Source organism: Nerophis ophidion, linkage group LG03 (genome assembly GCF_033978795.1).
Source record: "Nerophis ophidion isolate RoL-2023_Sa linkage group LG03, RoL_Noph_v1.0, whole genome shotgun sequence".
Taxonomy (NCBI): domain Eukaryota; kingdom Metazoa; phylum Chordata; class Actinopteri; order Syngnathiformes; family Syngnathidae; genus Nerophis; species Nerophis ophidion.
The window spans coordinates 47,986,304-48,013,700 of NC_084613.1; the positions used below are offsets into that span (position 1 = coordinate 47,986,304).

The 27,397-nt window shown below is 41.6% G+C and overlaps 1 protein-coding gene across 1 annotated transcript in view; it reads right to left on the bottom strand.

Moving 5' to 3' along the window:
* The window catches only part of plcb2 (phospholipase C, beta 2), a 77,443-nt gene extending 51,239 nt beyond the window's left edge, over positions 1-26,204 (bottom strand). The window contains exons 1-11 of the mRNA XM_061895439.1: positions 26,054-26,204; positions 24,456-24,533; positions 23,837-23,905; positions 8,663-8,803; positions 8,329-8,408; positions 8,197-8,250; positions 8,054-8,129; positions 7,817-7,917; positions 4,015-4,175; positions 3,807-3,953; positions 3,586-3,743 (exon numbers count right to left, since the gene is read on the bottom strand). Of these exons, the coding sequence (XP_061751423.1) occupies positions 3,586-3,743; positions 3,807-3,953; positions 4,015-4,175; positions 7,817-7,917; positions 8,054-8,129; positions 8,197-8,250; positions 8,329-8,408; positions 8,663-8,803; positions 23,837-23,905; positions 24,456-24,533; positions 26,054-26,137 (1,149 nt within the window). The 5' untranslated portion in view covers positions 26,138-26,204. The remainder of the gene's footprint in view (positions 1-3,585; positions 3,744-3,806; positions 3,954-4,014; positions 4,176-7,816; positions 7,918-8,053; positions 8,130-8,196; positions 8,251-8,328; positions 8,409-8,662; positions 8,804-23,836; positions 23,906-24,455; positions 24,534-26,053) is intronic.
* Positions 26,205-27,397: the final 1,193 nt, after the last annotated feature.

Here is a 27,397-nt window from a genome sequence, read left to right on the forward strand (position 1 = left end):
TACTTTGCTTTTTATAACTTTCAGAAAGACAATTTTAGAGAAAAAATACAACCTTAAAAATGATTTTAGGATTTTTAAACACATATACCTTTTTACCTTTTAAATTCCTTCCTCCTCTTTCCTGACAATTTAAATCAATGTTCAAGTACATTTATTTTTTTATTATAAATAATAAAAAATACATTTTAATGTAATTCTTCATTTTAGCTTCTGTTTTTTTGACAAAGAACATTTGTGAAATATTTCTTCAAACTTATTATGGTTAAAATTCAAAAAATTTATTATGGCAAATCTAGAAAATCTGTAGAATCAAATTCAAATCTTATTTCAAAGTATTTTGAATTTCTTTTAAAATTTTTGTTCTGGAACATCTAGAAGAAATAATGATTCGTCTTTGTTAGAAATATAGCTTGGTCCAATTTGTTATATATTCTAACAAAGAGCAGATTGGACTTTCCATCTATCCATCCATCCATCCATTTTCTACCGCTTAGTCCCTTTTGGGGTCGCGGGGGGTGCTGGCGCCTATCTCAGCTACATTCGGGCAGAATGCAGAGTACACCCTGGACAAGTCGCCACCTCATCGCAGGGCCAACACAGATAGACGGACAACATTCACACTCACATTCACACACTTGGGCCAATTTAGTGTTGACAATCAACCTATCCCCAGGTGCATGTCTTTGGAAGTGGGAGGAAGCCGGAGTACCCGGAGGGAACCCACGCATTCACGGGGAGAACATGCAAACTCCACACAGAATTTTAACCTATTTAAAACATGTCATCAAAAATATATATTTATTGTGAGAAGTCATTAAGATGATCAGTGTTTCCACATGTTATTAATAATAACATAGAGTTAAAGGCAAATTGAGCAAATTGGCTGTTTCTGGCAATTTATTTAAGTGTGTATCAAACTGGTAGCCTTTCACATTAATCAGCACCCAAGAAGTAGCTCATGGTTTCAAAAAGGTTGGTGAACCCTGCTCTAAAATAACTTCAAAACCCTCCAGCAATGTTTTATATACAAACTGCAAGTCTATATATAATGTAGTAACGGACATGTTCGTAACAATATCTCATTATTCAATATTTACCGTATTTTTATCATTTTAATCATTTACGGAAATGATTTATTTATTTGAGTTCTGTTTCCATAGCAGCGTGTGTCTGATTTCTGGCAACAATGTGTGTTCCTACTTCTGGAATTAAACACCATTGTGTTTTCTAATCATTGCAGACTTGGTAACAGACATAGAAGACGACTATTTTTGGACAAAAGAGGATTAACAACCTTATACTTTTGCAGCTAAATATGCTGCTACTTATAGAAGAGAGCATGAAGGAAGAGTGACACATTGGCGCAGACGGAAGCTGAGAGAGTGAGGTGAAAGTGATTTCGACGCTATAAATGTGGAACTTGGACACAAGCTATTTCGACATAAATGGGTTGCTTACCCAAAATAGACAGGAAACATCCCCAGGCAAGCTGGACCAGACAAACAACTGTCTATCGAGTGAGTCATTTTAATATTGATCATGATTTACGCAGCACAACATGTGTGTTAGTATAACTACAGTACATACACTGTCTAGCTAGCTGTGTACAAACAAGTTAAGTTATGTTAAGTTAAGTTAAAGTATCAATGATTGTCACACACACACTAGGTGTGGTGAAATTTGTCCTCTGCAATTGACCCATCCCCTTGTTCACCCCCTGGGAAGTAAGGGGAGCAGTGGACAGCAGCGGTGCCGCGCCTGGGAATCATTTATGGTGATTTAACCTCCAATTCCAAACCCTTGATGCTGAGTGCCAAGCGGGGAGGCAATGGGTCCTATTTTTTTTTTTTTGTCCTGTCCAGCTTCTCAGGCAAATCATATAGTTGATGTAGATGCCCATATCGGCTGTTCAGATTTACTTTACAAAAGAGAAGTGTAGGATACTTCTCTTGTTGTCTTATTTGAATGTGACTTTATTAAATGTATTTATATTATCATTTGGTGCAGCCGGGCTGGAGCAGGAGGGGATAGAAAGAGAAAAAAAGGAAGACAGAGGGGTAAATTGTGGGGCTAAGAGGGGGATTAGACAGAGAGACAAAAAAAAACAACCAAGTCTTTTGTATGACTCGGCCGGCGTTTGAACTCCCAACCTACCGATCTCAGGGTGGACACTCTAACAACCACTAAGCCATAAAATGTTGGCTAATACTTTACAGATACTGTAATATAATTTTTCATGTTTTTCAGTCAGTACAAATTGGTGTCCTATGGCATTGTGTTCTGCATTACAAACTCAAACACATTTTGTGTTGTTGTAGAAGCGAGCTTATCTCTTGCCGCAGATATCTTTTACGGCTAACACCGAAGCACTACGATAGAAACATAGTTCCTCAGTGTTCGCACTTACACTAACAATGTCGCTACATCTTGGTTGTTATACGGTTTACAGAACATAAATGAAGTATTGTTGATGGTTTTTGAATGCATTTTTAATAGTATTTAGAGGTGGAATTATTTGCTCCCATGTGCTGCATTGCTGATTTTTATATATTAGAAATGGAAGAAAATTAAAACATGTTGTCCTTTTGTCTCTAATAATGATTGTAAACGATAGGCAAAATTAATAAAAAAGTGCAGTTCACCTTTAAGCTCATGATGCAGTACTTTGAATAATGGAGACACATTTGATACCGGATATTTTCTACTACACTTAAGTAATGCAACTATTATTGTTTTATACTTTTTATATATTGACAAATGTAGAATTTTTCAATTAAGGACAGGCATTATGTAAGTCTAGCTTGTGTGCTAAGGTGTGCTTAGTTGTTGTGTAGCTGCTAGCTCCTCATGGCCTACCATGTTTATCTTTTACAAATGACGTCACTAAAATACAAGAAAAAAACTTTTTATTTGCAAATTGGATGGCATTTAGATGTTAACCGGCTCTTGAGCTTTGCGTTGCTTGTATTAGAGCTTATATTTGAGATTTTAGATGTTCGATATCACCCAATATTTGCCTTTTTTTTTTTTTTTTTGCTGATATATGACTGATATCAATATCGTATCGGGACACTCCTAGTAGTACTAGTTGTACTTGAAGTAGTCCTGAGTGTGTTTAATCACCTGCTACGTGTTGTGCTGCCATTCTGTTGGTACCGTGAGTGAGGTTATCGTTTTGATTAAGGACCGTCCTGCCTGTCCCATTGTGCTAGTCAAGCTTGGCTTTAAAAATGTTAACGTATTTGCCGATGTCAGCCTAATAAAAATATAACAGTAACGCTGAAATGCTTCTGGCTGTCTCTGTCTAACCCTAACCCATTACCTGCGTTGTTATCTGTCTTTTACAAGCAGTTTTTACCATTTAGAATCTACAGAAAAGGGAAAGGACAGATGTGTTCTTGACTCACATAGGGTTTGTGGATGATGGACAAAATTCCCCAAAAAGTTCAGTTCCCCTTTAATATGTACCTGACACTTCCACCTGCTGAGTTAACTTCTACAATACTGAGTTGCATTGTCTATTAATGACATAAATATTAAGTCTCCAACCAAATAAATATAATTGTGTTCTGTAACATGAAAGACCTTAAACAGGATCTCAGTGGTCATTGTGAAGCCGTGTGTAATGATAGGCTCCTCCTCTGGCGGTTTCCCTTTCCAGCAGTCCAGTTCCAGACACCGGCACCCGGACAGCAGACACTGGCGGTACATCTCCGGAGAAGAAACACCAGAAAATTGACCAGCTGTGAGAGAGTACTATAGTGAGCATCAAACGGTGACTAGATATTCAAGTTTAGGAGTGTGACCTGTTAGGTATGTGTTGTGCGAGGACTTGATGAAGTAATGAGGTAATGGCTGAGTCATGTCCTGACACTTGGCCAGTCTGTCTTGCAAGACGACGGAAGTCTCTGGACCCATGAGGAAGGACAAAAGACCTTCCGGAGTAATCAGACCTGTTGATGAAGAAAAAAATTCAAAAAACTTTTCCTCTGAAAAAAAAAAGAAGAACATTACCTCTGTTACAGTTGGTGTTGCAGGGTTCATATTTGACCATCAAAGCTCGAATCTGGTCCTGCCGCAGTCGTGGAAACAGTTCCTCATTGAGGCGAGAGTCCCTTTGCTTCTCATTGAGGAACTTGGTGAAGTGCTCTTTGGTCATGGTGGGTTTGTTGGAGCTGAAGGGAACAGGAATGCCGTCTCAGATACAACGCAAAGGTGTTCTTTTATGCATCAACAGATAATTAAACATCTGGATAGCCATACATAAATTGGACGTGTAGAATCGAATGGAATAACATAGAGTACAGTAGAATAGAATAGAATGGAATAGGGTGTCCCAATACAAGTTTTTTTCCTTCTGAAACGATACCGATATCAACACACTGAGTATTGGCCGATACCAAAATTGATCGGATACAATATCTGCACAAATCATAGGAAGACAACAATTGTAGGCATTAAAAACGTTAAACTATTTATTGTTAACTGTCTTGAGTGGGGGCAGCACGGTGGAAAAGCGGTTAATGCGTCTGTCTAACAATACGAAGGTCCTGAGTAGTCCTGGGTTCAATCTTTCTGTGTGGAGTTTGCATGTCCTCCCCGTGACTGCGTTTGCATGTCCTCTCCGTGACTGCGTGGGTTCCCTCCGGGTACTCCGGCTTCCTCCCACCTCCAAAGACATATGTACCTGGGGATAGGTTGATTGGACACACTAAATTGGCCCTAGTGTGTGAATGTTGTCTGTTTATCTGTGTTTGCCCTGTGATGAGGTTGCGACTTGTCCAGGGTGTACGCCGCCTTCCGCCCGATGGTAGCTGAGATAGGCACCAGCACCCCCCACCAGCGGTAGAAATTGATTGTTGAATGAATGGATGTCTTGAGTGGACTTATGCTGTCTTTAAGTTGAAGTGGAATTGTATTTTTTTGGCAATACCTATAGACCACAATAATTCATTATATGGGACCTATTACGCAAAACCAACTTTTCTTACATATTGGTATCTGCTTATGTGTATTTGTAATCTGCCTGAGTCCCGAAAATGTGTAATCAAACAACAGAGGCATTGCAGAGATATTTTTAAAACAATCTTGCCTTTCCTCCTATTTATTCCAAAAGGTCCATTTTGAATTTTGTTCAAGTGTGACGTTTTGTTCAAGTGTGACGTCAGCAAATTATCCATATGTGGCAAACATTTACCCAAACATGAGGTGGCGACTAGTCCAGGGTGTACGCCGCCTTCCGCCCGATTGTAGCTGAGATAGGCACCAGCGCCCCCCGTGACCCCAAAAGGGAATAAGCAATTGAAAATGGATGGATAGATGGATTTACCCAAACATCTTTCCGTGAGTTGGCCAATTTAAATGTATGTGAAATTGACTGTGCTACAATACAACATCATGTCAATGATGAAATCCAATGAAGAACAATGCTCTCCTGTTTGTTTGGTTTAACAAATGAGAAGAAAGTCACATCAGCTGTCGCAAAAGTAGCTGATTCTAAAAAAAAAGTTGAACGCAGTCTAGCGCATACATTGTCAACGGCATGTGAACACAAAAGTACCAATTGACCACTTATTTTGTGACATATTAGGGGAAATTTAGCTTCCATTGTACAAAACCCGTTTCCATATGAGTTGGGAAATTGTGTTATGTGAAAATATAAACGGAATACAATGATTTGCAAATCCTTTTCAACCGATATTCAGGTGAATGCACTACAAAGATAAGATATTTGATGTTCAAACTCATAAACTTTATTCTTTTTTTGCACATAATAATGAACTTAGAATTTCATGGCTGCAACACGTGCCAAAGTAGTTGGGAAAGAGCATGTTCACCACTGTGTTACATCACCTTTTCTTTTAACAACACTCAATAAACGTTTGGGAACTGAGGAAAGTAATTGTTGAAGCTTGGAAAGTGGAATTCTTTCCCATTCTTGTTTTATGTAGAGCTTTAGTCGTTCAACAGTCCGGGGTATCCGCTGTCGTATTTTACGCATCATTATGCACCACACATTTTTGATGGGAGACAGGTCTGGATTGCAGGCAGGGCAGGAAAGTACCCGCACTCTTTTACTACTAAACCACGCTGTTGTAACACGTGGCTTGGCATTGTCTTGCTGAAATAAGCAGGGGCGTCCATGATAACGTTACTTGGATGACAACATATGTTGCTCCAAAACCTGTATGGACCATTCAGCATTAATGGTGCCTTCACAGATGTGTAAGTTACCCATGCCTTTGGCACTAATACACCCCCATACCATCACAGATGCTGGCGTTTGAAGTTGCGCCTATAACAAACCGGATGGTTATTTTCTTCTTTGTTCCGGAGGACACCACGTCCACAGTTTCCAAATATAATTTGAAATGTGTACTTGTCAGATCACAGAACACCTTTCCACTTTGCATCAGTCCATCTTAGATGAGCTCGGGCCCAGCAAAGCCAGCGGCGTTCCTTAGTGTTGTTGATAAATGGGTTTTGCATTGCATAACAGAGTTTTAACTTGCACTTACAGATGTAGCAACCAACTGTAGTTACTGACAGTGGTTTTATGAAGTGTTCCTGATCCCATGTGGTGATATCCTTTACACACTGATGTCTGTTTTTTATGCAGTACCGCCTGAGGGATTAACGGTCCGTAATATCATCGCTTACGTGCAATGATTTCACCAGATTCTCTGAACCTTTTGATGATTTTACAAACCGTAGATGGTAAAACCCCTAATTACCTTGCAATAGCTCGTTGAGAAATGCTGTTCTAAAACTTTTCGACAATTTACTTACAAAGTGGTGACCCTCACCCCATCCTTGTTTGTGAATTACTTAGCATTTCATGGAAGCTGCTTTTGAACTCAATCATGGCACCCACCTGTTCCCAATCAGCCTGCATACCTGTGGGATGTTCCAAATAAGTGTTTGATGAGCATTCCTCAACTTTATCAGTATTTATTGCCACATTTCCCAACTTCTTTGTTACGTGTTGCTGGCATCGAATTCTAAAGTTAATGATTATTTGCAAAAAAAAACATCAACATCGACATCAGTTTGAACATCAAATATGTTGTCTTTGTAGCATATTCAACTGAATATGGGTTGAAAATGATTTACAAATCATTGTATTCCGTTTATATTTACATCTTACACAATTTCGCAACTCATATGGAAACAGGGTTTGTAGTTTTAGAGCAATCCCCAATGTATATTTAAGTAATATGTAACTTAACACTGCGATGAGGTGGCGACTTGTCCAAGGTGTACCCCGCCTTCCGCCCGATTGTAGCTGAGATAGGCGCCAGCACCCCCCGCAACCCCAAAAGGGAATAAGCGGTAGAAAATGGATGGATGGATGGATGTAACTTAACATATTTGATACATGTTTATATTGACAAATAGCATGTTTTAGACTGCATGTTCAATTAAGGACACTTATCATGTATGTCTAGCTTGTGTGCTATTGTGTGCTTTGCGCTTGAGTATAGTAGATCCTAGCTCCTGGTAGCTTATAACCTACCAAGTACTGTAAACCCTTTGTTAATGACTTTTACTTATTGGACGACATTTAGATGTTTACATGCTACCGGACAGCTTGTACCAGAGCTTATATCGAAGATTTTGGAAACAAGCTGACATATGTTTTTTTTCTGATATTGGACCAATATCTGATATTGTGACATTATGAGATTAGGACACCGCTAGTGTTAAGCTTTGAAGTTGGAAATAGAACTCCCAGTTGATAAGTGAAGTGCAATCACAAAAGTTAAAAGTTTGAGAGGATGTTGAGAAGATTTGGATTCGCTGTGGTTTGACTTACTAACAAGTGAAGATCTCATAGATTTCGGGGCGAGGACACAGATATGCCAGGAAATTCTTAAAGGCTGATTCAGTGAAGACATCAGGCTTCATGCTCTCATACTGTAAAAATAATATATATTGACAGCACATAAAAAAAGCAACAGAAAGATCTTAACAGGTTGTTACAAAGTCCGTGTCGCAGGTGATGAAGTGACATTTTAGCAAGACTATTTATAGATGCATATATTTTTTTAACCTTTCCTTTGGGGAGATGTGCAGACACCAGGGCACTTTCCACTCTCTTCTTATCAGCAGGGAACATTTTGTAAACGCTGACAAAAACAATTTTGACAATATGAAAAACTTTGAACACACACTTTCACAGTTGTTGCAACCTACTTTTTCACCGGGATCTTGCCGTCCTTGTTGGTATGAAGACAAATCCCTACATATCTAAGATGTAGGAAAACATCTTTAAACTGAACTCTCAGCAGACAAAAAGCTTAAGAAGAGACCTAAATCACCACTTACATTTTGTCCAGGAAAACTTGCCTGCAGGCGTTAATTCTAGCCGCATTGTAGGCCACTGCAAGAATGTCATCCGCCCAATTCTGGGGCACATTGAACAAGAACATCAGGTCTGTTTGCAAAGTCATCACTCTTAAAAACAGCATTGATGGCATGTGAAAGACACCAACACACCACTAGAGGGCAATGGCATAATGATAACAATTGAGATCAGTATATGCATGTAGAGTTTGACCAAATAACAACAGTAACTGTATTGTTTCTGCTAAAAAAAAGAAAGCTGAATATTGGATGTTTCAAGCAGGCGGTGTTAATAAAACAGTCTGTGCCTTGTTACCTGTGTCATTTTATCTTTGGAGGCAAAGAAGTTATGATAGGTCAGATTGACACAATCAGGACCCGAGACAACAGTCAACGTTTTGGACAGGTAATTGCTGTCCGGAAAATCCAGGTTGAAAACATTGCGGACCTTAGGGTGCTGTGAAAAATATCAATAATAATATAAATGAATGACAATTACTAACAAATGAAAATTAGCAACGTGCGACTACTGTTTGTGAAACTAATAAATATAAGCAACACATGACAGTAGAGGAAAACATTGGATCAGGAAGAGATATGATTCATGGCTCTATGGACCTTGAGGAACCGTTTCTTTCAAACAGGTGTTCTAAAGACTGGCTTGTTATTTTACACAAAACCAACACCTGCTATTATAATTCCTGTAGTGAAATAAGACTTGTGTTGTAAGGTTTCCGATAAACTAGGACAACTTGTTTTGACTTACGTATTATTAATGTTATTATTATTGCTATTATTATTATTATTACTATTATTATCATTATTACTACTATTATTATCATTATCTAGTATTTTTTTCATCATGCTCAAAGAATGAATTGGACGGTCATTTCTCAGACTTACTTATGTAGTACTCGGACAACAGCTGTCCTATCTAGTCTTTTTTCAACAGTTAATGCTCAAATACTATATGGGACAGCTTGGGTTTCTACTAATGCTTAAAGACTAGATGGGACAGCTCTTGTCTATACTCAGGCTACAGTAGATACTATACTTAGACTCGACTCAGCTCTTGTCTGCGTATAGACTATAGCTGTTCTATTTAGTATTTGAACATGGGTAAAAAATATAGCTGCCCCATTCACATGTCTTTGAACAAACTGAAAAAAGTCTGAAAAGGACAACTCTAGTCTTGTCTCAAATTAAAGTAGAGTCTACTCAGACTAAAGATCTCCTATCTAGTATTTGAGCATGAGAAGAAACGTGTGCTCAAGAGCTGTCCTATCTTGTCTTTCAGCTTACAATGGTTAAACAAGATCAGATAGGACATATATAGTATATCCTGTGACTAGACTAGTGTCTATTCTCAGACAAAGGCTGTCCTATCTCGTCTTTTTTCATTAGTGTAAGCTCAAAGACGAGATGGGAAGGCTCAAGTCTAACCCTAACACATCTTGGGTCTCTACTCAGGCTTCAAGGTTAGATAGGACAGCCGTAGCTTATTCTCAGAACAGAGACTTTACTCAGATGAGCGCTGTCCTATCTAGTATTTGAGCATGAGTAGCATCTAGAGCTCTCATATCTAGTCCTTCAGCATGTAATGATTAAAAAAGACTCAATAGGACAGCTATAGTCTCTCCTCAGACTAGAGTGGAGACTCTACTCTGAGAAGAGCCTCACATCTAGTGTTATTTTGTTTTTGTTTTGTGTTTATCCGTTTTCACTCAAAGATAAGATGGGACAACTTTAGTCATACCCTAACCCTAACCTGTGCAAAGAACTAGATAAAAGTCTGAGAATAAACTTTTTTATACAAATTGGCAAAACAGACTAGATAGGACAGCTCTACTTGCTATGCATGCTCAACTACTACATTGGACTGAGTTGTCTGTACTACAATCTGAGAAGAAACTATAACTGTCCTATCCGGTCTTTTTTTTCATTATGCTCAAAGACTGCTATAGGACAGCTTTAGTCACAAATCAGAGGAAATGAGAATTGTCTTTAAGCATGAACTTATGAGGAGGGTGCTGGTGCCTATCTCAGCTACAATCGGGCGGAAGGCGGGGTACACCCCAAACAGTCGCTACCTCATCGCAGGGCCAACACACGTAGACAGACAACATTCACACTCACATTCACACACTAGGGCCAATTAACTGTTGCCAATCAACCTATATTAGGGGCGGTATGGCGTAGTGCAGTGGTTCTCAACCTTTTTTCAGTGATGTGGCCCCTGTGAACATTTTTTTAATTCAAGTACCCCCTAATCAGAACAAAGCATTTTTGGTTGAAAAAAAGAGATAAAGAAGTAAAATACAGCACTATTTCATCAGTTTCTGATTCATTAAATTGTATAACAGTGCAAAATATTGCTCATTTGCAGAGGTGGGTAGTAACGCGCTACATTTACTCCGTTACATTTACTTGAGTAACTTTTGGGATAAATTGTACTTCTACGAGTAGTTTTTATGCAACATACTTTTACTTTTACTTGAGTATATTTATAGAGAAGAAACGCTACTTTTACTCCGTTCCATTTATCTACATTTGGCTCGCTACTCGCTACTTCTTTTTTATCGATCTGTTAATGTTTGTTTATGACAGAGCTTCAACGTAGGATCTACACAGGCCTGCGTTTCACCAATCACATGCAGTCACTGGTGACGTTGGACCAATCAAACAGAACCAGGCGGTCACATGACCGTCACATGTCGAATCGGACGTAAACAAGTTGAAAAACTTATTGGGGTGTTACTATTTAGTGGTCAATTGTACGGAATATGTTCTGTACTGTGCAATCTACTAATACAAGTTTCAATCAATAATCAAAAGTGTAAAGGAAAAAAGACACTTTTTATTTCAACCGTACTATCCGTCAAAAGCCTAAAGACTGATCGCACAGTTCCTGTCTTCACAATAAAAGTGCCGCTCCATTGCACCTGCGCTAACAAAATAAGAGTCTGAAAGCCAGCGCAAACAAGCTAGCAAGCTACGGAGTTTGCCGCCAATGTATTTCTTGTAAAGTCTATAAAAACGAATATGGAAGCTGGACAAATGAGATGCCAAAAACCAACGAATTTCATGTGGTATTAGACAGAAAAGAGGAACTTTTTTTCTCCTCCATTTGAAAACGTGGACATCTGATTCCAATCAATGCAAGTCATCAGAATCAGGTAATACACCAACTTATATTCTTGTCTTCATGAAAGATAGGAATCTATGTGTTAAACATGCATGTATATTCATTAAAACACCTTTAACATGTCAACAAAAACAGCAAAATAAATAAATATAGGCGCCAGCGCCCCCCGCGACCCCAAAAGGGAATAAGCGGCAGAAAATGGATGGATGGATGGATGGATATACTGTATATATGTATGTATGTGTGTGTATATATACTGTATATATATATGTGTATATATATATATATATATATATATATATATATATATATATATATATATATATATATATATATGATGTGTGTGTGTATGTATATGTATATATGAGGTAGATCACCTCGACTTGGTCATTTATTAAGTAATTGATAAACGTTGAAAAACGTTTTGTGGTGTTACCATTTAGTGGTCAATTGTACGGAATATGTACTGTACTGTGCAATCTACTAATACAAGTTTCAATCAATCAATCAATCAATCAATGAATGCCTACTGAGGCTATGGTGCTGTTAAGTTATTGTGGCTCAATGTGCCTTAATTTTTTGTATTTTAATGTACAATTTTTTAATATATATTATTGTTTAGTTGCTTAAGAGATATTCCTGGCTCTGAATTTGCTCATTGCTATTGTTATGTTTTTGTGCATTATTTGTTGCCTTAATCAGGTTACTCATCAGTTACTCAGTACTTGAGTAGTTTTTTCACAACATACTTTTTACTTTTACTCAAGTAAATATTTGGGTGACTACTTCTTACTTTTACTTGAGTAATAAATCTCTAAAGTAACAGTACTCTTACTTGAGTACAATTTCTGGCTACTCTATCCACCACTGCTCATTTGTAGTGGTCTTTATTGAACTATTTGGAAAAAAGATATAAAAATAACTAAAAACTTGTTGAAAAATAAACAAGTGATTCAATTATAAATAAAGTTTTCTACACATAGAAGAAATCATCAACTTAAAGTGCTCCCTTTGGGGATTGTGATAGAGATCCATCTGGATTCATGAACTTAATTCTAAACAATTCTTCACAAAAAAAGAAATCTTTAACATCAATATTTATGGAACATGTCCACAAAAAAATCTATCTGTCAACACTGAATATTGCATTGTTGCATTTCTTTTCACAGTTGATGAACTTACATTAATATTTTGTTGAAGTATTATTCAATAAATATATTTATAAAGGATTTTTTGTCACGGGGGGGGGGGGGTAAAATGGGTGGACCCAAATGCAGTAAAGACAAGCTGAAATCGTGTTCAAGGGTTATTATTAATAAAACCTGAGGGAAAACGAGGCAGCTTGTAGTCCTAGGCTTTGCAGTCCAGGAGAGCACACTGAGGCTAGCAGGCTGAGGCTAGCAGGCTGTGGCTAGCAGGCTGTGGCTAGCAGGCCGAGGCTAGCAGGCCGAGACTAGCAGGCTGAGGCAGGCACACACGGCAAGTAGGGAACTGAAGGCAGAGGTGAAACGATCTGGCAATCGCGCCGAGTGGAGTCCAAACATTTGTAGGCTGCAGGTGATGAGTTGATGGCAGGCAGGTGAGTGATTAGGGTGCTGGGATCAGCTGTGTCAGGCTGAGAGCTGGAGCCAAGCCTACGCCCAAAACACGCCCACTCTCCCAAAGACACACAGAGAAAAACAGACAGACTGACTGTGACAGTGCCCCCCCCCCCTCAAGGAACGCCTCCAGGCGATCCCCCAGGCTTGCCCGGGTGACTGCGGTGAAAGGCCAAGATGAGGGAAGGGTCCAGGATGAAGCTGCGTGGCACCCAGCAACGCTCCTCAGGTCCATACCCCTCCCAGTCCACCAGGTACTGTAGACCTCTACCCCGACGGCGCACATCCAGCAGTCGCCGGACCGTGTAGGCTGGGTGGTCATCGATGACACGGGGGGGAGGAGGGGGCGTGTCAGGGGGAGACAGTGGGCTGGTTGAAACAGGCTTCAGTTGAGAGACATGGAAGGTGGGATGGATCCTCCAGCGTGCAGGTAATTTGAGTTTAACTACTGTTGGATTGATGATGGAAATGATTTCATAAGGGCCAACATACCGGGGTGCAAGTTTCTTAGAGTCCACCTTCAGGGGGAGGTCTTTAGAGGAAAGCCACACCTGCTGACCAGGATGGTATACAGGGGCCGTACTTCGGTGTCGGTCAGCATATCGACGATTTCGGTCCACAGAGCGGAGGAGGGCAGCACGAGCATCTTTCCACACCTTGCGGCAACGCCGCATATGAGCCTCTACTGAAGGTACGGAGATGTCATCTTCCTCAGCAGGAAACAACGGAGGTAGGTATCCCAAGGATACCTCAAATGGTGACACTCCAGTAGCTGCACAGGGTAATGAGTTGTGGGCATACTCAACCCATACCAGGTGGGTGCTCCAAGAGGAGGGGTTCTTAGCAACGACACATCGGAGGGCCGCTTCTAGGTCTTGATTTGCCCGTTCGGTTTGCCCATTAGACTGAGGGTGATAACCCGAAGTCAGACTCACAGTGGCTCCAATAGCCCGACAGAAAGCCTTCCAAACCTCTGAAGTAAACTGAGGCCCTCTATCAGAGACCACATCTGAAGGAATACCATGAAGACGGAACACATGCTGGACCATGAGGTTGGCTGTTTCCAGGGATGTGGGGAGTTTGGGTAGAGCCACAAAATGCACTGATTTGGAAAATCTGTCCACTATAGTGTGGATAACCGAATTTCCCTGAGAAGGCGGGAGGCCAGTGACAAAATCCAGTGAAATATGAGACCAGGGGCGGCTTGGGACTGGCAAAGGATGGAGTAGGCCGGCAGGTGGTCGATTGGAGGATTTTCCACGGGCACACACAGTACAGGCAGACACAAAAGCACGGGTATCAGCATCCATGGTAGGCCACCAAAAGTGTCGCATGAGGAGAGTCATGGTGCGACCAACTCCTGGGTGGCAGGCAAATAGGGAAGCGTGTGCCCACAGAAGAACCTGTGAACGTACAGCATCAGGCACAAAAAGGCGGTTATCAGGACCATTACCCGGGTCTGGTTGGTCTTGCTGAGCCCTTCGGACCACCGACTCTATCTCCCAAGTCACTGTGGCCACCACACACGAGGCCGGAAGAATAGGCTCAGGACTGGTGGGACCCTCCGAAGTGAATTGACGTGACAGGGCATCCGGTTTGATGTTGCGGGATCCTGGACGGTAGGTCAGTGTGAAGCGGAATCGACCAAAAAACAAAGCCCACCGGGCCTGACGGGAATTGAGGCGCTTTGCAGACTGAATGTAGGTCAGGTTTTTATGGTCTGTCCAGATGATGAAGGGGTGTTCTGCTCCCTCAAGCCAGTGCCTCCATTCTTCCAGAGCGAGTTTGACTGCCAGCAGTTCCCTATTACCTACATCATAATTGCGCTCAGCAGGTTGTAGCCGATATGAGAAGAACGCACATGGATGGAGCTTCTGGTCCTTGGCAGAACGCTGGGATAGTACAGCCCCCACTCCAGACTCTGAGGCATCAACTTCCAGGATGAACTGGCGTGAGGGGTCAGGATGAATCAGGACAGGGGCTGTGGTAAAACGTCTCTTAAGCTCCTTGAAAGCCGTGTCAGTCTCTGCCGTCCAAGTGAATGGGATAGATGGAGATGTGAGTCTTGTGAGGGGTGCGACCACTTGACTGTAGTTCCGGATGAACCGGCGGTAAAAGTTTGCAAAGCCCAGAAAGCCCTGGAGACGTTTAACTGAGGTTGGTTGTGGCCAGTCCACCACAGCTCGCACCTTTTCGGGGTCTGCCTTCACCTGACCACTCTCAATGATGAAACCGAGAAACCTTGTGGACTGAACATGGAACTCACATTTTTCAGCTTTAATGTAGAGCTTGTTTTCAAGAAGGCGCTGGAGCACTTGTCTGACGTGAACCACATGTTCCTCCGGGTTGCGGGAGAAAATCAGGATATCATCCAGATACACAAAAACGGAGCGGTTAATCAAGTCTCGGAGGACATCGTTCACCAGAGCTTGAAAAACTGCTGGGGCATTAGTCAGGCCAAAGGGCATAACCAAGTATTCAAAATGGCCAAGGGGAGTCCTAAAGGCTGTTTTCCATTCATCACCAGCTCGGATTCGAATCAAATGGTAGGCATTGCGAAGGTCTAACATGGAAAACACAGTTGCTCCTTGGAGGGGTTCAAAGGCAGATGCCAGTAAAGGCAGTGGGTATTTGTTATGAATGGTGATATTATTCAACCCTCGAAAATCTATACAGGGACGTAGAGTGCCATCTTTTTTACCCACAAAAAAAAAACCTGCACCGAGTGGGGAAGATGAGGGTCGAATAATGCCTGCAGCCAATGAGTCATGGATGTATTTTTCCATCGCCTCTCTCTCAGGGCGTGACAGATTGTATAACCGACTGGAAGGCAGGGGAGCTCCTGAAAGCAGGTCAATGGCACAGTCATAAGGGCGGTGCGGAGGGAGGGACAGTGCATGTTGCTTGCTGAAGGCCTCTTCTAAGTCATGGTAGACAGAGGGAACCTTGGACAGGTCTGGGGGCTCTGCAACAACCGGGGAGACTGTGTCCTCAGCAGGGGAGCGGGCAGACCGCAGGCAGGTGGAAAGACAGTAGGAGCTCCAGCTCACCACTTTGGCTGCAAACCAGTCAATGTGAGGATTGTGAAGTCTTAACCAGGGCTGACCAAGGACTACAGGAGCATGAGGAGAAGAGATAATGTGGAATTGGATTTGTTCAAGATGATTACCAGAGACAAGGAGGTGCACAGGTTCGGATCGGCGAGTGACACGGGCAAGGAGTCGACCAGTCAGGGAATTGGCTTGTAAGGGTGAGGGAAGTGGTTCGATGGTAATGCCCATTTGGGAAGCAACGTCGGCGTCCAAAAAGTTCTCATCCGCCCCCGAGTCCACCAGAGCAAGGAGAGACATGGACTGAGATTGCCAACGGAGACTAGCAGAAAACTGCATACGGCATAGGGACTTAGGGGAGGAGACAGCTTGGCTCACCAGAACCCCCACTGTTACTGGTGAGCCTACTCTTTTGGCCGCAAAGAACAGGTGGCAAGGAAATGGCCAGGTTGACCACAATAGAGACACACCCCTGCCCTCCTTCTGCGGAGGCGCTCTTCAGGTGTAAGGTGAGCCCGACCCACCTGCATGGGCTCCTCAACAGGGGAACTGGAGGTTAAGGCTTTGCACATTGGCAAATTGGGCTCGGCCGACCCGGGTCTAAAGCTGGAGGGTTCCAATGACCTGCAAGAAACGGGGTCAGCTTGCCACTGGGTCATCTGGTCTGAGATGTTGATAGCTGCTGTAATAGCTTCGTCTAAGGACAACTGCTCATTCCTCAGAGCAATCTCCCTTCCAATGACCCGACTAAGCCCATTCTGGAAGACAGTGAGAAGGGCCTGGTCATTCCAGCCGGACTCCACAGCTAGGGACCGGAATTCACAGGCAAATTCTCTTACTGAGCGTTTCCCTTGACGAAGTCGCAACAACTGCTGACCTGCTTGCTGCCCTCGTATGGGGTGGTCGTAGACCCGCTTCAGTTCTGCAGATAGTGCAGCAAAGGACTGGACTGCAGGGGATCCTTGCTCACGAAGGGCATTAAAATAACTCAAAGGGGGCCCCTGTAGCAGGTTGGATATATAAGCAATTTTGGCTGCCTCACGGCCAAAACGAGAGGGCTGAGCTTCAAAAGCAAGCTGGATCTGAGTTAAAAATTCACGACAGGTGCTAGGATTGCCAGAATATTTATCAGGCGGGGGAATGTGTGGCTCTGCAGCAGGAACAGCATGGGGTGCAGGTGGTGCAGGTGGTTCGGGTTGTGGTTGAGCTTGTTGATTGATGAGAGTTGTGAGCTGGGTGGAAACGCGTGACATCTGGTCAATAAGTTTTTGTAATAGTTGGTCATGGTTTCCCAAACGCTGTCCTTGATTGGCAAGGGCCTCCCTCACACGGTCAAAATCTGCTGGGTCCATTGTAATGGCCAGATCGTTCTGTCACGGGGGGGGGGGGTAAAATGGGTGGACCCAAATGCAGTAAAGACAAGCTGAAATCGTGTTCAAGGGTTATTATTAATAAAACCTGAGGGAAAACGAGGCAGCTTGTAGTCCTAGGCTTTGCAGTCCAGGAGAGCACACTGAGGCTAGCAGGCTGAGGCTAGCAGGCTGTGGCTAGCAGGCTGTGGCTAGCAGGCCGAGGCTAGCAGGCCGAGACTAGCAGGCTGAGGCAGGCACACACGGCAAGTAGGGAACTGAAGGCAGAGGTGAAACGATCTGGCAATCGCGCCGAGTGGAGTCCAAACATTTGTAGGCTGCAGGTGATGAGTCGATGGCAGGCAGGTGAGTGATTAGGGTGCTGGGATCAGCTGTGTCAGGCTGAGAGCTGGAGCCAAGCCTACGCCCAAAACACGCCCACTCTCCCAAAGACACACAGAGAAAAACAGACAGACTGACTGTGACATTTTTGAATTGTTGCTATTTTTAGAATATTTCAAAAAAACTCAAGTACAACTTGGGATACCATCAAGTACCCCCCAGGGGTACGCATATCCCCATTTGAGAACCACCGGCGTAGTGGGAAGAGCGGCCACGCCAGAAACCTGAGGGTTGCAGGTTCGCTCCCCGCCTCTTGACATCCAAATCGCTGCCGTTGTGCCCTTGGGCAGGACACTTCACTCTTGCCCCCGGTACCGCTCACACTGGTGAATGAATGATAGGTGGTGGTGGTCGGAGTGGCCGTAGGCGCAAATTCGCTTTCGTCAGCCTACCCCAGGGCAGCTGTGGCTACAAATGTAGCTTACCACCACCAGTTGTGAATGCATGATGGGTTCTCATTTCTCTGTGAGCGCTTTGAGTACCTAATAATAGAAAAGCGCGATATAAAATCTAATCCATTATTATTATCATTATTATTATTATTGTTATTATTATCCCCAGGTGCATGGTGGTATAGATCGGTTGGTGGAGAGGCCGTGCCAGCAATTTGAGGGTTCCAGGTTTGATCCCACTTCCGCCTTCCTAGTCACTACCGTTGTGTCCTTGGGCAAGACACTTTACCCACCTGCTATCAGTGCCACCCACATGGGTTTAAATGTAACTTAGATATTGGGTTTCACTATGTAAAAGCGTTTGGAGTCACTAGAGAAAGCGCTATATAAATATAATTCCCTTCACTTGTCTTTGGAGGTGGGAGGAAGCCGGAGTACCCGGAGGGAACCCACGCAGTCATGGGGAGAACATGCAAACTCCACACAGAAAGACCCCAAGCAACGGCAATAAAAAGCAGGACTTTCTCGCTGTGAGGCACCAGCACTAAACACTGCTCCACCATGCTGCTTACTTCTATTATGTACTGTGGAAAAAATGTTTTAAAATACCCTAAACAACTCAGAGACGGTTTTATTTTGAATCGTTTGCAGGGATTGAACACCTGAGTGCAAAATCATTCTAAACATGCAAATCTGATGACCTGGACATGCAAACAGGATACACACACACACACACACACACACACACACGCACTGATTCCATCCATCCATGTTCTACCACTTGTCCCTCCCGGGGTTGTGGGGGTAGCTGGAGCCTATCCCAGCTGCATTCGGGCGGAACAGTATTTATATGCAGTGATGACATCATCTACAAAGCTTCCCAAAATGGCTCAAGTGTTGTTATCACTAACCTCCCTACACTCAGATTTCACCTTTCAGTGAACCCTCTAAGAAAGATGAGGATGACTGCTCACTGCTCCACCACATATAAACAACTACTACTAAAAACTAAGAACACAAACCCTTTGCTGTTGATGAGAGGGGAAAAAGGAAAAAGATGCTGACACTGTAAAGCGTCTCTAAAGGATGACTCAGCTTGAGCTGTGTGTGTGTGTGTGTGTGTGTGTGTGTGTGTGTGTGTGTGTGTGTGTGTGTGTGCGTGCGTGCGTGCCTGTGTGCGTGCGTGAGTGTGTGTGTGTGTGTGTGTGTGTGTGTGTGTGTGTGTGTGTGTGTGTGCGTGTGTGTGTGTGTGTGTGTGTGTGCACCTGTTTATGGACTGAGGGAATGCTGCTTCATGTGCCCATTGCTGAATTTGCAATGCAAATATGTTTCTCATACTAAAGAGGCTTCAGGTAAATATTTGCATGTGTGCAGAGATTCTTCAATAATGAATCACATGTTGGACTTTACTGTAATCAAGTGTTTCTTAACCTTAGGGCAGTGGTTCTTAACCTGGGTCCGACTCATCGTATGAATAAAAACTTCTCCCCATCGGCGTATTACGAATACGGCAACAGTTTAATGATTTGCAGGTGTGTAATTTGCTGTAAGTTTATGCACTGTGTTGGTTTTGTTGTCCGAACAAGGTTCATCTTGTGCACCAGTAAAAAACAACATTGTCACACTTTAGTATGGGGAACATATTCACCATTAATTACTTGCTTATTAACATGCAAATTAGTAACATATTGGCTCTAAACTAGTCATTATTAAGTACTGATTAATGCCTTATTTGGCATGGCTCTATTATAACCCTAACCCTGGCTCTAACCCTGACCCTAACCCTAACCAAATAACTCTGAATTAAATCTTTGTTACTTAGAATATGTTCCCCTAGTGTCCAAATAACTCTAAATTAAGTTGTTGTTACTTATAATGTGTTCCCCATACTAAAGTATTACCAAAAACATATAACTTTGTATTGGATTTGAAAAAAAATAAATAAATAAATAAATGTTTTTCACTAAAGAAGGGTTCGGTGAATGTGCATATGAAACTGGTGGGGTTCGGTACCTCCAACAAGGTTAAGAACCATTGCCTTACGGCTTAACCTTAACCTATTGGGCCACCAGCGCCCCTAGAGAGGCGCCAAAAAATATCTGTTTCTCAGCTGTGGTCTCTATTGGCCGTAGCGGCACTGAGTTGTAATACACTTTTCCACCACGTGTGGCAGTAATGACAATACTGTATCAAAACAGAGTTGAAAGTGAGTATAATCAACACCGTTTCAGGCGATCCCCTCAACGACTGGTCAAAAGACACTCATGTTACCACAGAGCGCCATGACTGCTACAAATTCGAGCTGATGCTACATGTCAGCAGCGCTTCCTTGTCAGTTTTTCGACATGTAAAAATGCCCTGTTGTTCAGCATGAGGCTGCTCCACCCGTGAGAATTGTTGAAAGTTTTTACATCACTTTCCCCAAAGCCCGGAAAGAAGACAAGTATGGGAAGTTTAGGTTTGTGGTCAACACTGGAGAGTCAACAACTACAAAGTCTTTTGTCAGGTCAAGACACGATACAATCAATCAATCAATCAATCAATTAATCAATGTTTACTTACAGTATATATAGCCCTAAATCACGAGTGTCTCAAAGGGCTGCACAAGCCACGACGACATCCTTGGCTCAGATCCCACATCAGGGCAAGGAAAAACTCAACCCAATGTGACAATGAGAAACCTTGGAGGGGACAACAGATGTGGGGATCCTCCCCCAAAACACAACCACTGTGTTTTGTTCAGGAGAGAACACACAGAAGCCAATACAAATAAAAACAGGAGAAATTATTCAATCTCCAAAATGCTTTGACAAAAACAGACTCTCTTTGAATCTCAGTAAAACAAAAATAATGCAATTCGATAAGAGTAGAGAACGTCAAATACAATTAGACATTGAAAGAGTAAAATAAACCACATGTGTGTAATAATAAATGAGAAAATTAACTGGAAATGATATGTAAAAATTATACAACATAAAGATGTATATTTGTCAATGTCAATAATTAATGAAGCAAAATATGTTCTGGACCTTGGCCCTGCGATGAGGTGGCGACTTGTCTACGCTGTACCCCACTTTCTGCCCGAATGCAGCTGAGATAGGCTCCAGCACCCTCCGCGACCCCAAAAGGGACAAGCGGTAGAAAATGGATGGATGGATGGATGTTCTCGACCAAAAATCTGAGTCTTTGTGCAGAAATATGGGGAAACAACCACAAAAGCACATTGGAGGCAGCCATCACAGTTGACATACTTCACACAAAAGTCATCATTTGTCAGCGATTGTTGGTCCAAAGCTGATAAAGGTTTTCACCCCCCAAAAAAATGGTTTCCTTCTGTGTATTTGTTTTTACATTTATTGTGCTGTGGAGTGCGTGTTTGAGAACCTGCTGGTCACTAAACACTGCAGGAATGTAGCAGCAAATGCCCAAATAGGGCAACAAAATTATACTTCCACAATATAAAAGTATGTTTTATTGTAAGTTTATGAGCTTGAGTATGTTTAGAACTATATAAATACACTACAAAGACAAGGTATTTGATGTTCAAACTCATAAACTTTTTTTTTTTTTGGGGCAAATAATAATTAACTTGGAATTTCATGGCTGCAACACGTGCCAAAGTAGTTGGGAAAGGGCATGTTCACCACTGTGTTACATCACCTTTTCTTTTAACAACACTCAATAAACGTTTGGGAACTAAAGAAACAAATTGTTGGAGCTTTGAAAGTGGAATTCTTTCCCATTCTTGTTTTATGTAGAGCTTTAGTCGTTCAACAGTCCGGGGTCTCCGCTGTCGTATTTTACGCTTCATAATGCGCCACACATTTTTGATGGGAGACAGGTCTGGACTGCAGGCGGGCCAGGAAAGTACCCGCACTCTTTTTTTTACGAAGCCACACTGTTGTAACACGTGCTGAATGTGGCTTGGCATTGTCTTGCTGAAATAAGCAGGGGCGTCCATGAAAAAGACGGCGCTTAGATGGCAGCATATGTTCTTCCAAAACCTGCATGTACCTTTCAGCATTAATGGTGCCTTCACAGATGTGTAAGTTACCTATGCCTTGGGCACTAATGCACCCCCTTACAATCACAGATGCTGGTTTTTGAACTTTGCATCAATAACAGTCTGTATGGTTCGCTTCCCCTTTGGTCCGGATTACACAATGTCGAGTATTTCCCCAAAACATTTGAAATGTGGACTCGTCAGACCAGAGAACACTTTTTCACTTTGCATTAGTCCATTTTAGATGATCCTGGGCCCAGAGAAGCCGGCGTCGTTTCTGGATGTTGTTGATAAATGGCTTTCGCTTTGAATAGTAGAGCTTTAACTTGCACTTACAGATGTAGCGACGAACTGTAATTAGTGACAGTGGTTTTCTGAAATGTTCCTGAGCCCATGTGGTGATATCCTTTAGAGATTGATGTCGTTTTTTGATACAGTGCCATTTGAGGGATCGAAGGTCACGGTCATTCAATGTTGGTTTCCGGCCATGCCGCTTACGTGGATTGATTTCTCCAGATTCTCTGAACCTTTTGATGACATTATGGACCATAGATGTTGAAATCCCTAAATGTCTTGCAATTGCACTTTGAGAAAGTTATTCTTAAATTGTTTGACTATTTGCTCACGCAGTTGCAGACAAAAGGGTGTACCTCGCCCCATCCTTTCTTGTGAAAGACTGAGCATTTTTTGGGAAGCTGTTTTTATACCCAATCATGGCACCCGCCTGTTCCCAATTAGCCTGCACACATATGGGATGTTCCAAATAAGTGTTTGATGAGCATTCCTAAACTTTATCGGTATTTATTGCCAGCTTTCCCAACTTCTTTGTCTTGTGTTGCCGTTAATAATTATTTTCAACAAAAAAAAAAAGTTTATCAGTTTGAACATCAAATATGTTGTCTTAACTGAATATGGGTTGAAAATTATTTGCAAATCATTGTATTCCATTTATATTTACATCTAACACAATTTCACAACTCATCTGAAAACGGGGTTTGTACGTATTACTTTCGATTATTTCATCAACTACAGCAATTGCATGCATCGGGGCACAGCCGCACTCGTCCTTGGTAGCAGTAATGGCGCCTGTTGTTTATTTGGCCATACTCTTGACATTGTACTAAACCAACGGAAGAAGTTTGGTGCTAAAGTCATAGAGAAGTTTCTTAGGCGCAGAAAATGATGACCAAAGCGGTGAAGCTGCATTTTCATTTGTGCTTCTATTTGATTCACAGTGTAATTATGAAAAATATTCATTAATATTTTGTTTTTATTTTAGCACTAAATAATTGTATGTAAATGTGTTTATTTATGAGTCCCTAGTTACTCAGTATATTTGGCAAGTACTTGTTTTTCTAATCTGCCTGACCTAAGCCTAAGGTTTATGTGTTAAATAAATAATATTTGTGATTAACACATGGGTTCATATCATTTGACAATGTTGTAAACTGTACATAAATTGATTAAAGTGGGGTCCATGGCCCTACTTAGAGGAAAAGTTGGGCCCCGACGTCAAAAAGGTTAAGAAACCTTGCTGTAATCAATACTTACTTTGGGAAGTTTAGCATATCTTCCTGTTCTGGTGTCTCTGATTGTAGCAACATCCAAGAATGTTGTCTCCTAGAAACAAGAAGCAGACAGTCATTTGTTCTTCAGCACCCAGGCACGAATCCATATACGGCCCGACGATGTGGATAAAACTTAGTTTGAGAAATAATATTTCACTAGACTATGGGCTTTTTCATGTACAATAGGATTGTGCTGGTGTTTCACACAAAAGCGTCCTAGTATGGCTGCAGCTTTGAGACATGAGGTGGGCATGCGTTTGATGTGGGCCTCACTGGATTTATGATGTGGCAAACAAACTGAAGTACGGCTGCAACAGAGGGAGAGCGGAAGCGAGCGAGATCAACAAAGACAAATAGTGCTCTCCATCGAGTTCATCGCAGCTGAGTTTCATCGTGCGAGCAGGACGGCGGGCCAGGATCAGCGGCAATCAATAACCCCCACAAGCAGCTGGCACCGTACGATGCAATGCAGCTCACATGAGCACTGCTCTCACTTATTGGTTGTTGCATCAAAAACATGCACTGAAAGCTACAAACGTACTTTATTACATTCTGCTCCAATGGCAGCAGATATATTATTGCACACTTTGTACATGTCTTACCTTGCTTTGATTTGTCCAGTAAAGGTAAAATCCTTTCATGTCCATCTTCATAGTAACAGGAACAGTCTTGGTGGAGTCCTTGGTGGAGACATTTTGACAGTTATAATGATTTCAAGAAATCTTGTTCGGTCTTGTCAATGGAAATCTTAAAGAGGTATTCTGATGTTTGTTTTTCTACATTAAAATACTTCCTTGTGGCGAAATAGCATGTAATGGTGGTTCCTTGGTCAACATTTTGCATGGATCATGTTTTACGGACTGTTTTCAAGCTGTTATCTGTTATCTTCAGGATGCGGCATTTTGTGGATTGTCTTATTTACCTGGGTCCACTTCTCCTCGTCAGCCATGTTGTAGTTTTAAGCGCTTCCATATGGAGTCTACTGACAGATATAAGTTAGACCTATGCGTTTTACTTTGTTTTAGAAATGGCAACATCGGAGGATGCATGTGCATGTACGAGCCTGTCTGCCCCATGACAAGAAGATAGAGAAATACAAGGAGATAATTGACTACAGCTCGGACTACAATGGCCGACTTGCACAAAGCACTTTGGGTACATTTTGTACCATATATGGATATATCCTATGGCGTCACAATTGGGAAAAGCTTCACAATTTGGGGTGAATTCCGAACAGCTTGTTTGGAGGAAGTATGAATGAAGGCAAAATTGTTTTATAAATATCTACTCCATGCGTCTATGGTTTGATTTGAAATGGTATGCAGATTCCATGCAGATCCTAAATACACAAAAACAGGTACCAATAGGTAAAAAAAGTTGGTTTTGCATAATTAATGCCCTTTAAAATGCATCCTTATTATAAAAGTATAGAACATGTGATTACTCATAGCCAGTAAGTAAAATATATTAGTCAAATAATTATTATTTTAAATCAGATTAATCCGAATGCAGCTGAGATAGGCTCCAGCAGCCCCAGCAACCCTAAAAGGGACAAGCGGTAGAAAATGGATGGATAATCACATTTTGGAATTTGGGTTAATAATGAATAATCACAAGTCATTACTTGCTTGCATAACTAAATGTTGCTTAGGAAAAGCCCAATATGTGTACACAAATGTAATTTTATGGTCAGAATGTCAGCCAGGAACGTTTTTAAACAATTAACTTGCACAAAACACTAGTAACAGTTGTATCTTAAGTTCTTTCAGGCTGTATTTTGCAGTAGAATTTGCCAGTAAGCACACCGTCGGAGTCTCCTAAATCATTGTTGTACTGAAGTATGCATTGCTCTGATCAATGACTGTGTCGTTGTTAAGGTAAAGGAGCTTGTAGGTCAAAATAAATAGCATGCTTTATGCAAATGTGTCCATGATTAATGCAATGATTTTTAGTGAATGATCACATAAGTTAAGTTGTTAATTTTGACAGTCCTTAAATATAAATAAGGAAAGTGATACACTCCGATAATTGTGCATAGTTTTGCAAGTCATTTTAAATGTTGAAGTAAATGGCAATATCTAAACATATTGGATTGCTTTTGTAAGCACACATTGTAGAAACTCTTCAATACAATTAATAATATCTAAACGTTTTGAAAAATTACAAAAATATGTCAGATTTTCTTGAAATATGCACTCACCTCTGACCACAGGGTGAACCTTTCTCCTTTAACCATGTAGTCTTTGACCACCGGGGGGTCCAAAAAGTACCTTTTCTTGTTCATTATTCTTGCAACAAAGTTGGCAAAATTGTAATTTATGTGAACATGGAGATAACACTCTACTGCTATCTCCGCTGATTGAAAGAAGCACTGTAATGAAGCGTCGTTGCTGGAAACGGACACGTAAACACAGACACATACACACACACACACACACACACACACACACGCACAAACAGACGTATACACAAGGTCACACCCAAAACAATATGAATTGCAAATTTAGCTGACAAAAGAAATTTAATCCTTCCTGAGAACTGTTGCTAGACATCTCACTATGGTAAAGATAGTTCTACACAATAATGAACACTTAGTTAAAGTATAGAATAATGTTTGAAACAAGTCTTGTGTTTACATACGACGTACAGCTGTATGAGGGGCTGTTAGGGACAATATTCAGAAATACTTCTGATGTACACTACTGAGATCCTCACACACACTACTGAAATCCTTGCATGCACCCTAGTGTGTGAGAATATGTTTTCAGATGTTTATGTGAGAGTGTCTCAGTAGTGTGTGTGAGTGAATTTCAGTACTGTGTGTGAGAGAAATCATTTCAGTAGTGTGTACAAGAGTGTTTCAGTAGTGTGTGTGAAAAAAAAAATATGAACCACATCTCTGGGTTTCAAACTTGTGCTATACATACCTGAGGCCTTCCTCAAAGCACCAGTTTAAATCATCTCTTTTTTGGCAGGTACACATTTTAAATGTGATAGGATTTATGTCACTAAGTTGTTGCTATAGATTTTTTTCAGATGCAGTCAGTTGTCGTTTGTACAACTTTTTTATTTATACTTTAGTTCAGTTTCAGTTTATTTCAAACATACTTAGACTTAGACTTAGACTTCCTTTATTGTCATTCAAATTTGATCATTACAGTACAAATAAGAACAAAGGTTTGTTGCATTAGCTCATGGTAGTGCAGGATAAAAAAAAGCAATAAGGTGCAGATATAAATAAATAGATTACTGTACAGATAAATATATTGCACTTTTGCATTTGCATCCAGGTTTATGGATGTATGTTGTATTGTCTTTTTATTCCAGCGAGTTAATCCATTGTGGGAGGAATTGAGGGGATAGTTATGATGCGTTCAAGAGTCTCACGGCCTGAGGGAAGAAGCTATTACAGAACCTGGAGGTTTTGCTTCGGAGGCTGCGGAACATCTTCCTACAGTCCAGCAGTGAAAGCTGTCCTTGGTGGGGGTGGGAGGAGTCTTTGCAGATTTTCTGAGCCCATGTCAGGCAGCGGCCTTTTTCGACC